The sequence below is a fragment of the Eutrigla gurnardus genome (genome assembly GCF_963514095.1).
Source record: "Eutrigla gurnardus genome assembly, chromosome: 19".
Classification (NCBI taxonomy): Eukaryota; Metazoa; Chordata; class Actinopteri; order Perciformes; family Triglidae; genus Eutrigla; species Eutrigla gurnardus.
The window spans coordinates 4,486,475-4,502,513 of NC_139930.1; the positions used below are offsets into that span (position 1 = coordinate 4,486,475).

Below are 16,039 nucleotides of genomic sequence, written 5' to 3' on the forward strand. Positions count from 1 at the left end.
GCAATTTTGTTGAACCGAAGACCTTCTGGTTTTACTGAAACACCTTCCGCTTTGACTGAAATGTCTTCCGGTTTAACTGAAAATCCTCTCACACACTATACTGAAATGCTCTCATATAACCAAGTAAAATCTCTTACAAATTAAAGTGAAGTAGTGTGTACGAGAGCATTTTAGTAGTGTGTGTGAGAGCGTTTTAGTAGTGTGCGTGAGAGAGTTTTACTTGTATGTATGAGAGCATTTTAGTAGTGTGTGTGAGAGCGTTTTAGTAGTGTGTATGAGAGCGTTTCAGTTGTGTGTATGAGAGCGTTTCAGTAGTGTGTGTGAGAGCGTTTCAGTAGTGTGTGTGAAAGCGTTTCAGTAGTGTGTGTGAGAGAGTTTCAGTAGTGTGTATGAAAGCGTTTCAGTAGTGTGTGTGAGAGCGTTTCAGTAGTGTGTATGAAAGCATTTCAGTAGTGTGTGTGAGAGAGTTTTACTTGTATGTATGAGAGCATTTTAGTAGTGTGTGTGAGAGCGTTTTAGTAGTGTGTATGAGAGCGTTTCAGTTGTGTGTATGAGAGCGTTTCAGTAGTGTGTGTGAGAGCGTTTCAGTAGTGTGTGTGAGAGCGTTTCAGTAGTGTGTGTGAAAGCGTTTCAGTAGTGTGTGTGAGAGCGTTTCAGTAGTGTGTATGAAAGCGTTTCAGTAGTGTGTGTGAGCAAATACTTTTTCAGTTGTTTATGTGAGAGTGTTTCAGTAGTGTATATGAGAGCATTTCACATGTGTGTGTGGGAGGTAATTCTGAATTATGTCCCTGACGGCCCCTCATAGGACCAAAACACTTACAGAGAATTAAAATGATCTAGATTGTTTGGAAAGATGGAGGACGATGAGAGGAAAACAGTAGAGAAATAAAAGGTAGAAGGTAGAAAACAATGAAGTGTGTTGACAATGCTAGGAAGGAAGGACTAACAGCCGACAGTGGACACAACACCAGACCTGCAGTATTTGAGTTATTGGACGGTGGTTCAGCCTGATCTGAGAAAATACTCAATTTAGTGGTATTGGAAAGATCTATTAGACCCTGGAAATGAAACCAAGCCAGTGATTTAGATTTCCTTGGCTCACTTTGACCCTCTAGGACAAACCACAACAGTGATTTAGTCTCGGCCCTCTCAGTTTGACCCTGAAGGAGAAACCAGACTAATTTACCTTAGATTTGTGACACAGCACTGGGCTAGGATTCAACACGATGCAGTTCGAGAAGACATTCATACAAAGAGCCCTGAGTCTTTGTGTGTTTGTCCTTCACACTCTAAAAATGGACAAAAATATGAACCAACATGGTGCAAAAACACCATCCTGCCTCTGCTGATTGTTCTTTAGCGAAGAGTTCACTAGGCTTCCCTGCTGGTTTCACACTGACCATGAAGGGACATATTGGTGCTGAACGATTGCAATGAATGCATCATTCACGTATTCACATGAGTTGGAATATTTCAACTCAAGCAAGACATTCGTGTGAATCAGTTTTGCGAAGGTCTACCAGACCACCGCCTGTCGTCACTGATCCGAATCCGAAATTGAGGGGAACATATTGTTGCACTGGTCACCCAGAGTTCTACGATAGAACCTCATGTACAGATACCTAAGAAACTATATATGAGTACAAACCAAAGACTATCTATGGTAAAAACAACAAGGTCGCCGCCGTATTTATGTTTAAAAGACACTATTTTGAGTGTTAGGGGAGGGACTACAAAGTTAGCATTGCCTAGCACCAAAGTCCATTCAGAAAACAAGCATTTTAAGCATTCTTGGGGGTCTCGCAGACAGACGGACCGACTTCACAGCATGTACAAAGCAGCAATAGTGGATTGATCAGCCGTGATTGAGGAATTGTTGGGGGTCTACATCGAGGCAGTGAACTCGGTGTGAACACACCTTAAGGGGGGCTCCAAAGCAAAAAGTTGTTTCCAGGCCTCTGTTTATTCCCCTCCAGCCCCTCCCTCGCTCTCTTTGCATTGTGTTTGGACCCTGGGACCTCCACATTTTCATTAAGTAAAACAGCAGACTATACATGTCTGCTTCATTATTTTCCCAGAGATTCCAGGAGACAAAATAGTTCTCCTGCTGAAATAATACCACAGGCCTGGAAGTCCTCGCTATGGGAACCAATCCAAATAACCATTAAGTGTTGGTATCCAGGCAGGTTGAAAAAAAAAATGAGAGAGAGCACACATCACACGTCTTAACAAAGCAATTTATTCCTTATCAAGGAAGCAATCTCTCTGTCCTGAAGCCGTTACAAAACAACTTGCCTCTTTTCCTTCTTTCACTCCTGATGTCCTTTTTTTATTTCTCGTATCTCCAGGACGAGGGGTTGACCACACCTACTGGCCGTCTGACACCAATCTCATCGACAGGAGCAGCATCGGCAATGGTAACACACCCACACACCCACACACCCACACACACACACACACCCTGTTCTTCTGCTTGACCGAGTCCCACCGTCAGACAGTAGAATTACATTTGGGTTCATTCTTGGGCTCTACTTACTGCGTGAAACCAAATGTCTCCTGGGAGACGAGCTAATTCACAGCGACTTAGTTGTTTTCTTTGATCACTCTGCTCAGTCATGTCTAAACTTAGTTTAACGACTCGCTGCATCCCAACGAGGAGCTGCAGCTCGCTGATTTACAGTCTGTTAGCTCGGCTTCCTGTTTGTTGTCGTATCCGTGTCGGCGGGGGGAAAAAATTAATTAGGTTCACTATCTCACCGTCAATCAGTGTTTTTTACAAACTGGAGGAAATATTCTTTATGCAGAAACAGGATTAAAAGAGTTTGGTGTCAATCAACGGCTTGTAGTTTTTAATATGATGCCAGAAACAACAACATTACTGATAATCATAATCAGACAAATACAGGAGCATCATGGAGAAAACATGAGCTCCAAGTCTTTATGATGAAGAATACGCAATTAAAGTATGATAATCCTGATGGGGACAGTGAATGATTATCATTACAGCAGTGCATATTTATATGAGAACAATTTTGCTATTTAGTTTATTTATGCTGATATATTGGGATATTTCCTAAAGAGAGGCCTGCATTCATTTATTTAGTAATCCGTTATACTGATAGTTACCTTAATCTCAGCCATGACAATACTCAAACTATTATTACTGTTAATGCTGATTGCTATTGTACTGAAGGTAGGCTAATACCCATGCTAATGCTATTTCTACACAAATGATATGCTCATAATACCAAAGACGGTAGTAAAAATAAAACTTGCACATAGGTAGCGCTTTAAGTACAACATTAAAAGCATTGGAAAGATAAAATATTTTTTACTAAAAAAACATTAAAACAAGCAAAAAAATTTAAACAAGAATATCAAAGAACTTACAGTATAAGCAGTTCATAAATTAACAATAAGTATTGGTTATTGAAAGGCGGCGGTAAAAAAAGTCTAAAGTCTTTAACAGAGCTGAGATTTGCAGCAGACCTGCAGCTTTCTGGAAGTTGGTTCCTGATATGTGGTGCATAGAAACTGAAGGCTGCCTCTCCATGTTTGGTTCTGACTCTGGGGACACAGAGCAGACCTGACCCAGACCATCTGAGAGGTCTGGATGGTTCGTAGCTCAGCAGAAGATCAGAATGTATTTTGGTCCTAAACCATTCAGTGCTTAAGGCACAAAAGATTAAAAATTCACGAGAGGGACATTTACTATGTACTTTATGTCATGGAACAAAACATTATAATCTCTCAAACTTGTTAATCAAAGACCTCATTTCAGGTATCCGACCAAAACCCTTCCAAAAGCCCTGTGACTTTGAGGCTAGGGAATACTACAATAAACTTATAATAAACTCATTTCTGGGTTTTAGGACCCAATCCTGCAGCATAATTCATATTTAAAGCTAAATGTTATACACACACACACACACACTAATGTCACTGTTAGTGGTTATACTCAGGCTAATATTTGAGCTAATGGAAATACTCTGCTTCACACTATGTTACTACTACTAATACTGCTGCTGGTACTAACACTGAAAGTACCGCTCACGCGATTGCTAAAAATACAAATCATGGCAATGACCATAAGTGTCTACTCTCATTTCCGTTTAAAGAAAAACTGTCCGGTTCCCCCTCCTCCAGAGAGAGGTCAGAGGTCAGGGTCTGTAGCTGGCAGTGATTCAGCGTCTCATTAGAGGACAGTTCAGAAGCATCTGTGTGTGTGTGTGTGTGTGTGTGTGTGTGTGTGTGTGTGTGTGTGTGTGTGTGTGTGTGTGTGTGTGTGTGTGTGTGTGTGTGCATGTCTCCAACATTGAGTCCGCTTTGCTGCTTCTGCTGCCCGAGGATAATCATAAATCCGTCCTCTCTGACCTCCGACCTCCTCGTGCTTTACGGCTGGTCGGCGAGGGCAATGCCTCGTTCATCACCTCCACCGAATTTCATCTTTAACGGCATGTCGTCCTTTATGTCGCAGAGCTTCCTCTCACTTAAAAAAAACAACCTTTAAAGGATATTGCCCCCCCCCAACATTTCCCGTCAGGTCACGGTGATGTAGGTCTGTACAGTACTCAGGTTGTTATGTTGTTCTCATCCACCGACAGTGTCCCAGTGTCTGAGCCATAGATTGTGTATTAGATGACATGACAGGTCCTCAAAAGTTAAACCAAAATATATTGGTTGCCCCCTAGTGGCTGTTTGCAGTAACTTTGCCCCTTCTATGTTAGGCGGATAGGACATGTTTACTGTCATTGTAGTTTGAATTGGATATTTGATGCTATTATGAAAAGGGGCGTGGATTTTTGATCGAGAGATGTGATTCTATCTCACTAACAAGCTGTGAATGTGCTTACGGGTGTTTGGGCAGCAAACTGATACCAGAGCACTGCTGTTCACTCCTGTACAATGGGAGACATGATGTCCTTCTATATAAACACAGACTGTATATAAGAAATGGACATAGTCATCTTGACGTCACCCACTGGTTTGTGGTCTATGGTTTTGAATCCTCAATTTGGCATTTTGGCTGTCAATATGTTGGAATTTCTGCAATCAGTGAAAGGGAGTGCCCTTATTTGGACTGCAGAAGAGTGATGGGTGGATCTGATTCATCTGGATTCTGGTGTGAAGCTGTTAACAAAGTAAGCTTCAATAATTCAAGGTCAACTTTACAGCTGTTAAAGTCATCTTAGTAGCTAATGGCATCGGTAGCGTGGTAGCGATGGTATCAAGTCCGCTGTGGCTTTATGGTCTATTTGACTCTAACTGGGACCATATTTGACTAAATCGAGAGAATTCAAGTTAAAGGCCCTTTAGAATTTTTCAGAGGTTGCCGCCTTGTACAAACTACGGTCAGAGCAGTTTGGCTGCACCTCACTAGAATGACTTCATTCTCTCCAGAGGAGTTGTCTGGGCTTCAAACATCTCTAGCAATTCAAGCAAACAAACTATCTTAGCTTTGAGCTCAAGACTGGCTGTTTAGATCCAGTCAGCGTGCCGCTCTGCTGCTTGTCTTCGTCAGATCCACTTGTCACTCCTCCACAGTCCAAACATGGTCACTTACATCCACTTGTTATACAAACTCCAAGATGGCAACGGCTTAAATGAAGAACTTTGGGATTTAAAGCGATAGTCCACAAACCAATGGGTGAGGTGACGATGACGACATCCACCTGGGAAGTTGCTATGGAATGTATACTAGCATCAAGCACAGACTAGCATTGTATTGATTTCAAAAGGGCACTTCAACTAGGCACCTCATTTAAATGATCCATGTGTTGCCATTTATTGTGACCCACTAAGAATCTGTCCAGCGTCGGACTTTAAATGCTGCTTGCCTTTGTTGGTCAGGTGGAGGTGTGTTGTTTGGCGTGGGAGGGATGCTGCCCAACTTTCTCCACTCTGGAGCTCTGGAGAGAGGCTTCACACTCACAGCGAGAGTCTCTGGTGTTCAGTGTACAGACCTGTGATACTGTATGTACAAAGGAATAAGATGTCATAGCATTGGAATATGGTCACAGCCATGAATCGGATTGCTTGATTGGAGCTGCCTATTCAAAATGTTTTTATATATCCCATCAACCGTCTTTGCAACCTGCTGCTGAGACGGTCTGTACCATTGGAGGACATTTGTTGATTCTTCACAGGGTTCATTGAAGAGATGGTATGACTTAGAAAAGGCTTGTCCCTGAAGGTTAGTCGGAAATCATCACACAGAATTGACAAAACCCGATAATGTGGATATCTTTCCTCTGCCTTCTCTATAGAGGAGATCGGTCCTGCAACATTGGTGCTATTTTGAGTTTCCCCGCCGGATTTCTGGGCTTTTGGGGGATTTCTACACCACTTCCTGTCGCCAGGATGTGATCTGTTGATGCCTTTCGTGGATTTCAATGAGCAGCTGAGAGCTTGTGATTTATTCCACACGGTGTCTCTGAGCCACAGGCGATTCAGTGCCATGCTCAAGGGCATCCCGGCACAGGTGTTGGGTGATGTTGTCATCACTGACATACACGTTGCTCGCGGCTCGGCTTTGACTTCCTCTCCATCAGCTGCTGCTCCTGTAGCTTCTAGAACTCATCTACAATGACCACATCCTGATTTATTCTGTGAAACAAACTACTTTTTGAATTCTAATTATTTTATGTTTTTCTTATGATTCATATTGAACATATGAAGGGCCAATAAGCAGCTTAGCAGAGGATTGCTTATAAAGTCCTTGTCGCCATTGTCCCTGTAATGAGCATAAATAACATAATAACATAATATCTATATATTATTAGGAAGTTAGTTAAATACGTATTTCCCCCAATCGGAACACTGTTTTAATTATGTTTTGGAGACGCTGCATCCTTAATGAATATGTTTGCAGACTAGCACAATATGTATTATTTTGATTATAAAAACACTGAAAAAAAGCCAGCAAAAATGAACCATGTCTACTTGCTTAGCTGTAGAATTTAAACCAGCAAATTTACAGAAAATTTGGGGTCATCAACGTTCTCAGCCGTAGTTTATATTAGGAAAAGCATCGGTCTTATTAATAACGGTAACAGGCCTAGAAAGCCATGACAGGTAGTCAGTTAGCCAGCATGCACTATATATACTCAGCTCAGTCACCCGGAAACAAACGTTGCTATTGTCAGTTCTGTAAACTACCAACTATGAAGCAGCTGTTATTGAATGTCATGAGGTATAATAGCCAGCTAGAAGGTCCAGTAAGGGACAGAAGGGTAAAACAAACACAGGGGGTTCACCCACCAGACCGTTGTTCTAGTCCTGTGTGAAACCAAAATGAGGCTACATAAGAAAGTCCACTGAGCGTGGAAGTTATGTATTTATGGTAGTTACATTGAGTTGTGTTAACCAATTATTTTGCAACGTTAACAACGTAACATTGTGCATTTCTGCTAGCTTGATACAAGACTGATATGAAACAGATTTATGAAAGAGATTTTCGACACAGAAGCGTGGACATTCAACGTATCCAGAAATGTATAATTTTTTTACCAACATTGACCTGAACCTGAAGCAGCTAAATGGAATTCAGCTGAAAAACACAATTAAATTAAATGTTCCAACCTCTAATCCTTTGCCGTATATTGATTGTTCATGTATCTCTTATTTGTTTGTATTTTATTATCACAATATCCCCCTTCCTGTAAGACATGAACATATTTCTAAAACTCTGGCATGGTTACATAAACGTATCCAATCAAATGTGATGTGGGGGTCAAGATTACCCATCATATACAACCACTTACAACAAGTTTGTTTACATTTGCAGGAAATGCGGGAGAGGCGTGATATATTTATTTAACCTGTATTGATTTTTACGTGGGTGAGGGAGTTGCATGCGGAAGGATCATATCTGTAGGATTTCAGTTAAATCTCCCTCATTATGATGTATTAATAATAATAGTGTGTCCTGTATTCTGGGCCTGAGCAGAATGATGCTGTCAACAAACTGACTTCCGATTGGCATCTCATTGCCCCGATCACATTCCTGCCCCCCAGAGGTCGAACCCTTCATGCCGGCAACAAATGTCAGCATAGATGAAATGATGAAGTCTAACTTTATAAAAAGGAAAAGAAAAGGAGGTGATGCTGTGGTTTGTGTGCTGCGGTTGTAAGCTGTGATGGATTGTGGTTTTCATTGAGAGAGACTGAAGAGAGAGAGAGAGAGAGGGGGGGGGGGGACCTTTTTCTTAACCTGTCTTTCCTCCATCCCTCCTCTCTTCCACCCATCATTCTGCCCTTTCTCTTACCCCTCTCTATCACCTCCCCCCTCCTCCCCCACTCACCCTTCTTTCCCTCCCTCTCCTTCTGCCTCTTTAACACACTCCCCTCTCCATCCAGACTATGTGCTCCTCCTGTGTTTCCCATTTTCTCTCTCTGGGTGCTCCAAGGTCGAGTTAATGAATGACAGAGCTTGTCATCAATTCCCTTTTCTCCCTTTACACCTGTCAAATACACACACACACACACACACACACACACACACACACACACACACACACACACACACACACACACTCACACTCATTGTGTATTGATCGGTGCAGCAGCAGCTTTGTGTTCTCATTCCAAAGAAACACTTGGGGTTAAATTCTGGAGGGTTTTATTTTGTAGCTCTCTGTGTGCACCACTGACATTTCAAGAAACATTTAATTCTTTGGCTAAAAAATCATTTTATTTTGTTATAGATTGATTTTTACCAGTCATCTATATTTATATGTATCCTCATGCATGTATTTCAGAGTCTCCCATTGGTCAGATGCGTCCTCCACACGGTAGCGCCACGCCTCAGAAGAACAGTAACCTCCTGGTCATCATCGTGGTCTCCGTGGGAGCCATCACCGTGGTGGTGGTGGTGGTGGTGGCACTCATCTGCACTCGGCGCTCCTCCGCCCAGCAGAGGAAGTAAGATGTTTCATTGGTCTGTGTGATGGCAGCAAACAGCTGTCATGGTAACCAGGCAGATGGTAAATGATCCGTTCTGGGTCTTTAGGGTTTTCAGAGAATTTGATGTTTTTCCACCTGACACGGGTCTGAAACTCTGTACCAAGTCAAACAGGATCTGGGACTATCAAACATGGACCTGATTACTTTAACATTCTGTTCATCAGGTTTCAGTGTTTTTTTATTTTAGAATCCAGTTTCTGACATTTTCATCATTGTTATATTCTATTCCGCATGAAATGAGAATCTTTCAGGTTGATTTTTCTGACTCCTGTGGTTACGGAGTGGTAATACCATCTAATACTACAGCAAATACTTGTTAAGCAGCTCTCATTAGACCTACAACACTTTCTCTCACTACTTACAGACAACTACAGAGAGAGGTGAAGACAGAATGTAAATGCATGTTATGGCTATTGCCGAAAATTGTATTGGTTTTATTTAATTTCACGTGACCCTAAAGTCTCCTCCGCTAACATCCATCCGCTGACTTCCTCCCCTATCTCGTCCTCTGTGCAGGAAGAGAGCAAGCCACAGTGCCAGTAAGAGGAAGGGCAGCCAGAAGGACCTGCGACCTCCTGACCTCTGGATCCATCACGAGGAGATGGAGATGAAGAACATGGAGAAGGCTCCCAGCGTGGCCCCTTCAGGACACGATTCGCCCATCCAGTCCTGCCAGGACCTCCCACAGGTGGCACACAGCCAATCAGAGAGCCAGATGGGCAGCAAGAGCAGCCACTCGGGTACAGGATGGATTCATTCATTTATCTGACCAATCACTTGGTATTAGAATTGCAGGAGTTTGTTTACTTGTAGTGGTTCTATTTTATGCTTTTGTCATTTTTATCAAGTGTAGTTTGATATTTGTAGATGTATATTTCATCTCTACGTTGCCTGGCACTTCCAACACTGGAAATTCAATTTAAAATCTGCATGCTAAATAGAAATGTATTCATTTTGTGATGGTAACTGATTCCTGTATCTCCATGATGAGTCTTGATTACATTAGCTGTATAATGAAGCCTGTATTCAGTATTAAATATAGAAATAATTTCTCCCTCCCTGTGGAAATGAGTTTGCTGAGCACATTTCAGATTCTCTTTTGACAGCCTTGAAAAAAGGCAGAGAGAATGTTTCAATCCCTGTTTTCACATGTGGATGTTTTTGACGTTTCAGGCGCTGACGGCGATGAGGCGTCCAGCAGCATCTCCACTCTGGAGCGCTCCCTGGCTGCCAGGAGGGGAACACGGGGCAAAATGATGATTCCTATGGACTCACAGCCGATCAACACGCGTAAGCAACGCTAATCCCTTTCCTGGCCCTGAGGAACTCCGTTTCCTGAGTTCTTCTTTGCACAAACAGCCATGCTAGCATTACATCAGCATGCTTACTTAGATGATGCTAACATGCTGACGTTAAGCAGCTATAATGTTAGTGTCTTAATTTAGCATGTTAGCATGATCAAAAATGACAAGGACATTGAACTGTATTCAGTGGCCTTTTTAAGTTGCATGAAAACAATGGCGTGCGCCGGCGGGAAGTGTTGTCGCAGCTCACCTTGTTAGGTAGTTTGCTAGTTGGCTTGTTCTTTGGAGCGCTGCTCACCAGGCTGCTGCTCAATTTCTATAACCAGTGTAGCATTCTTATTAAATAGTTTTGGCCTTTGGACCACCTAGTGTTTGTAATGTTTTTAATGCATATGGTTTGTCTTTTCTTTTCTTTTTTCAAATGTGTTATTATTACTTAGTTTTTTATGTCATTTCTCTGTTATTTGTAGTGATTGTGTTATATGTTGGGACATCCTAGAAAATGAGATGATACATCTTAAGGTATTTGTTTATTTAGGATAAACCCTAAATAAACAAATATCAAATTTAAAACTTGCCATGCATGGCAGAATCAGCAGACGGACTAACGAGCTGTTTGCAAGTTAACTAGCTAGCTAATTCTTTCTTTTGTTTTAAAATCCAGCTGAAACAGCATTTCAAGAGGATCTATCTTCCGTATAGTGACGTATTCCCCAGTGAAACAGGACAGAGAGGCGGCACAGTCAGTTGGGAGAAAATTGTTTTTATCGTTCGCTAGATGATGCTGATTGATTGATTGGATTGATATCATAATATTATTGGTTGAAATGGGTTGGTACCAGCTGATGTAAGCATAATAATACATTTTTTTTAATTACACTTTACATTTCAGCAATCTCAAAGTGCTACAGAGCAGGTAAAACAATACAAACGAATGCAATTAAAAGCAAAGTATCAAGATCAAAAATAGTTAACAGCAGAACCTATAAAAGACATTAGCAGAATGTTTTTTTTAAAAGGAAGCGCGTTCCACAGCCTCGGAGCAGCAGAGGAAAAGGCCCGATCATGGTGCAGAGCTTGGTTGTGGGGGCTTGGAGGGTGTTTGTGGTGGCAGAACGGAGGGTGCGTGAGGAGTTCCTGGAGGTAAAGGGGGGCATGTCCGTGAATGCACTGGTGGGTGAGGAAGAAGACCTTGTACTCAATTCTGAGTGGGACAGGGAGCCAGTGAAGGGATTTCAGGATGGGGGTGATGTGGTCAGGTTTGCACACCCTCATCAGGATCCTGGCAGCGCTGTTCTGGATGTATTGTCGTCTTTGGATGCCAGAGATCCTGATGAGGAGTGCATTACAATAGTCCAGCCTGGAGGAGACAAAGGATGGTCATATTTTATTTCCCAGGAACAAAAAGACATTGGATAATGAATATCTTGGTCTAGCAGTCCCTGTGTCACCCATCGAACAAAATGTACTTGTGATAAGAGTGTGTGGATGAAGCAGTTGGTTGTTACATTTTACTAATTTAGTTGCTCTCTCTATGCTTCACGTTATTCCTCCACTGATGAAGCTGAGAGGGTCAGTGACTTGCCATAAGTTGGTTTACTATTCCCAGAAGTGGCTCGCTGAAACAGTCACAGTGGCAGCTGTCCATTTTACATTTACATTTCCGGCATTTAGCAGACGGTTTGTTCAAAGCAACTTACAATAAGTACATTTGTGGAAAGAAAGAAACATATCATTAAAGTAAGAGCGAATAAGTAGAAACAAGTGTTAGGTCCTCATCTGAGTAAAGTAGTAGCTGTTCAGCAAAGTGCTATGGATAAGAACATAAAATTGCATTGTTTTTTTTGTTTTTTTTTTGTGGCACTGAGTCATGCTATGCCAAGTCGAGGTGAAGTCTGAACAGGTGAGTCTTGAGCCTTTTTCGGAAGATGGCAGTGACTCTGCTGTCCTGACGTTGGTCGGGAGTTCGTTCCACCACTGAGGACCAGAACAGAGAAGAGTCTGGACTTTGCTGAGCGACATTTGTTTGATTTCAGCGATGGTGGTACCAGCCGGCCAGCTGAAGTAGAGGAGCGAAGTGCTCGCTTCGGGGCGTGTGGTTTGACCATTGTTTGAAGGTAGATGGGTGCCGTTCCATTGATGGCCCTGAAGGCCAGTGCCATCGTCTTGAATTAGATGCGTGCTGCAACAGGGAGCCAGTGGAGGTCACGGAGGACCTCTACTCCTATTTTATTTCTATGGTTGACACATATACTCCCAATAATGATTGGTTGTTGCCTTAGCTTTTTAGTATAGATAAGGTGTTTATATCATGTCCTTCATATTTTGAGTTTGATGGCTGACAAGTTATGACTGAATCTTTCCATTTTCAACACGTTGAGTCCTGATGGTGCTGCTTTCGATGGAAAATAGCTGAAAAATGTTGAGTGTGACAAATTCCAATGTGTAAGGATTGTTTTGTGCCTTAAAGAGGTCCGCAGATTCTCTGCCAACGCATGTCTGCATGTGCCAAAAAAAAGATGGCAGCAGCTGCTCTGGGTGGTTTGGCAGGCTCCACTCAGGTGCAAATATCTTCTAACATCGCTGTTTTTAATCTTTTCTACCTACTTTTTAAGATTATCTGGCCTTTAAACTATATTCTGCATGGTATTTTGAAACTGTTCAGAAAGAACAAAGGCCAGCATGAACAAAGCAATGCCGGGCTGTACCTCCTCACCTGTGGCTTCCTACTACTGTTGCCGGTTTTGGTCACCTGCGATGCACCAGAGACTCTGGCCGCAAAGGACAACCATCCCCACAGGCCTACAACCGCAGATCCACTGGGCATTTTATCAGCAAAAGCACAGTTGAAATTCTTTGGTTTTGGATATGTCGCAGCCTACACGAGGCTTCTCAAGGACGGCCGGGCCCAGCTGCTCACGCCAGTACTCACAACTACAATTAGACGGAAGGACAGCCAGTCTTCTGTCAAAATACTACTTCTATTGCTACTACTATCTGGAGATGTTCATCTAAATCCTGGACCCCTATTTCACTCAGCAGCTATTTCAACCGAGCAAAATATCATCCAGATGCAGACGGAATCGTCCGAAGTCACTCATCCATTCCAACCGGTTATTATCACAACCCCGCTGCAACTCACCCAGACTCCGCAGATTCTGATGCCAGATAGCGTCTGTCCTAGCGGGGCCGCGGAGGTCGTGGGCCTTGGGAGTCGGCTGGCCGGAGGGGATTCTTATCGCTGCGGTTCCACTGGGGAGGCATGGATGGGTGGACGAGTTAGTCCACTTATCGATATCGAGATGTCGCGCTGGGAGAGCCTGTCAGGCTAGTGCGGCGGTTACAGTCGTACCCTTCGGGCTCGGATGGAGGCGCGGAGTTGTATAATCCCGCACTTTTTGCTGCTTCATCAGCTGCAATGGTACTTGGCCAGCCCGGGACCACCAGCGGCACTAACATTCGGGTGAGTTCGGCGCCTGGTGTTGATTCGTGTGGTGCTCCAGCAATAGACTGTCATTCTCTCGGTGAACTGTTTGTGACAGCTGATGAATGTCAACAAAGACGGACGCCCGAAAGGGCCAAAAAACACTTCACTAATCGCGCAGTCCAGAAACAACGGCAGTTAAGACTTTTTCAAACTGTGAATCATGCCCAAATCATCTGGAATTCTGAATGTAAACCTAAAGGTATATTGGGAGGACATATCAATATCAGAAGCATACTGCCTAAAATAGACCAAATCCGGAATGTACTTAATGACTCTAATTTGGACTTTTTGTGCCTTTCTGAGAGCTGGTTAAATCCTAATGTTCCTACTGACCTAATTGACATATCAGGATACACATGCCATAGGAGAGATAGGGCCAAGGGAAGGGGAGGGGGTGTTTTAATTTATATTAGGGAACATTTTAAATGTGTAGAGCTTAAACTGGACCTGAATTTAGAGTGCCTGGGATTGAATGTAATGCTATACCCTAAAATGAAATTTAATATCGTTGTACTTTATAATCCGCCATCACATGATGCAAGTGTCTACAATGAACTGAAGAATCTTCTCTCTGTTGTCGATAACTGTCATGAATGTATGTTGTTTGGGGATTTTAACATCAACTGGCTGGATAAAAGTGGTAAATCAAAACTAAAATCAACAATGGAGAAATTTAAATACAAACAGCTGATCAGTAGACCTACTCGAATCACTAGGAAAAGTGAAACCCTTATTGATATGATTTTTACAAACAGGCCAGAGAGGGTTACAAAAACATATAATCTAATAACTGGCCTTTCAGATCATAATATGACACTGATGGTACGAAAGCTAACAAAAAAACGCCTAGTACACCACAACAAAACAGAAAATCTAATTCTAACAACTGCAATTCCCAAGTAAAAAGTTGGTGACTTTGAACATGACTTGAGTGAAATTAACTGGGAAAAGGTAATTAAAGAGCAAGATCTAAACCACAGTGCCAACAACTTTGTCTCAACCCTTTGTGATCTAATTGATAAATACACGCAAACCTGGAAAAGCAGACCCAAGAAATTATCTCTTCCATGGGTCAGCAGTGATATCCTTCAGATAATTAAAAAGCGAGATCTTGCTCTTAAAAGGTCTTTAATAACAAAGCACAACACTGACCACCTTGTCTTTACAGGCCTGAGGAACAAAGTAGTGTCCAGTGTTGTATAAAGTACCCAAAAGCCATACTTGAGTAAAAGTAAAAGTACCTTACTGGAAAATTACTCAAGTAAAAGTGAAAGTTGCCTGCTAGAATATTACTTGAGTAAAAGTAAAAAAGTAGCTTGTATTTACTGTACTTAAGTATCAAAAGTAAAAAGTACTGTTAATAAAACGCAATCAGAAATTTGCCCACTCACACACTCCTTCGTGGCCACAGGTAATACTAAACATAGCGATTTCAGCTGCATGATTTAAAAGCTAACTTATTAATAACACTACCACTATGTAAATTAGTCTGACTGTCATCATCAGCTGGTTTGCTATATCAAAACTCGGACTCTCCAAACACAGGTACGGTCTCCAATAACACCAGAAAAAGACAGACAGATCATTCAATAACCCAGGAGTTCAGTTTTTGGCTAGCAGAGGCCAAGCCCACTCACGTTAGACCACGGAGAAGCTCAGGGGCCGAGGGGCAGTAAAAAACAAAAACAAACAAACAAAAACGTAATCCTCGACTGTATAGTTTCACTGCGTGGAACAACACACTCTTTGCTTCACCATTAAAGTCTATTGACAGCAGGGCCGGAGTGGGACTCATTTTCAGCCCTGGAGTTTCATACCTCAGACCGGCCCACTTTAGATCACGACCTATTATATTAAAATAATGTAATTATAACTTTACATGTTAAGCATACAATAGCGCACTGTTCTCTAAAGCCTTGTAATTCCGTGTATTTTCACACAGCCTTGTGGGCACAAGTGCCCATAGTTCGGCCGTGTTCAGCTGTCTGTTTCCCGGCTGGTTTGCGTGCGGCGCGTCTTGGCGTTTCGCGTTCGACGGAGAGTCCGCCTGTGTGGACTCTTGTGGACCTGGGCGGGCCGGTGTTTGACCGATGTCCGCGGGCTTTTCAGCCAGCTCTGAGGGTGATAGTCCCGACAGTTCGGCTGGGTTCTTGTGTCTATTTACCTGCGGGAATCCCCGCAACGCACCCGAGTGTTTTACGTGTGTACGGACGGAGCAGAAGTCCGGCTTCGCTGTGCGTAATTGTGGCGTGGCGCGGACATGGACCGGCCGGTGCTTAAGTGA

The 16,039-nt window shown here is 42.7% G+C and overlaps 2 protein-coding genes across 2 annotated transcripts in view; one reads left to right on the plus strand and one right to left on the minus strand.

Annotated features, from left to right (window-relative positions):
- LOC311029323 (uncharacterized protein) overlaps positions 1-16,039 on the minus strand; it is a 482,663-nt gene that overhangs the window by 253,525 nt on the left and 213,099 nt on the right. The gene's annotated exons all lie outside the window — the stretch shown is intronic.
- Positions 1-16,039, plus strand: part of dcc (DCC netrin 1 receptor) — a gene marked incomplete at its 5' end in the record, with an annotated part of 283,130 nt that overhangs the window by 222,108 nt on the left and 44,983 nt on the right. The window contains 4 exons of the mRNA XM_084035956.1: positions 2,349-2,417; positions 8,760-8,922; positions 9,481-9,704; positions 10,138-10,254. Coding sequence (XP_083892082.1) covers positions 2,349-2,417; positions 8,760-8,922; positions 9,481-9,704; positions 10,138-10,254 — 573 coding nt within the window. The remainder of the gene's footprint in view (positions 1-2,348; positions 2,418-8,759; positions 8,923-9,480; positions 9,705-10,137; positions 10,255-16,039) is intronic.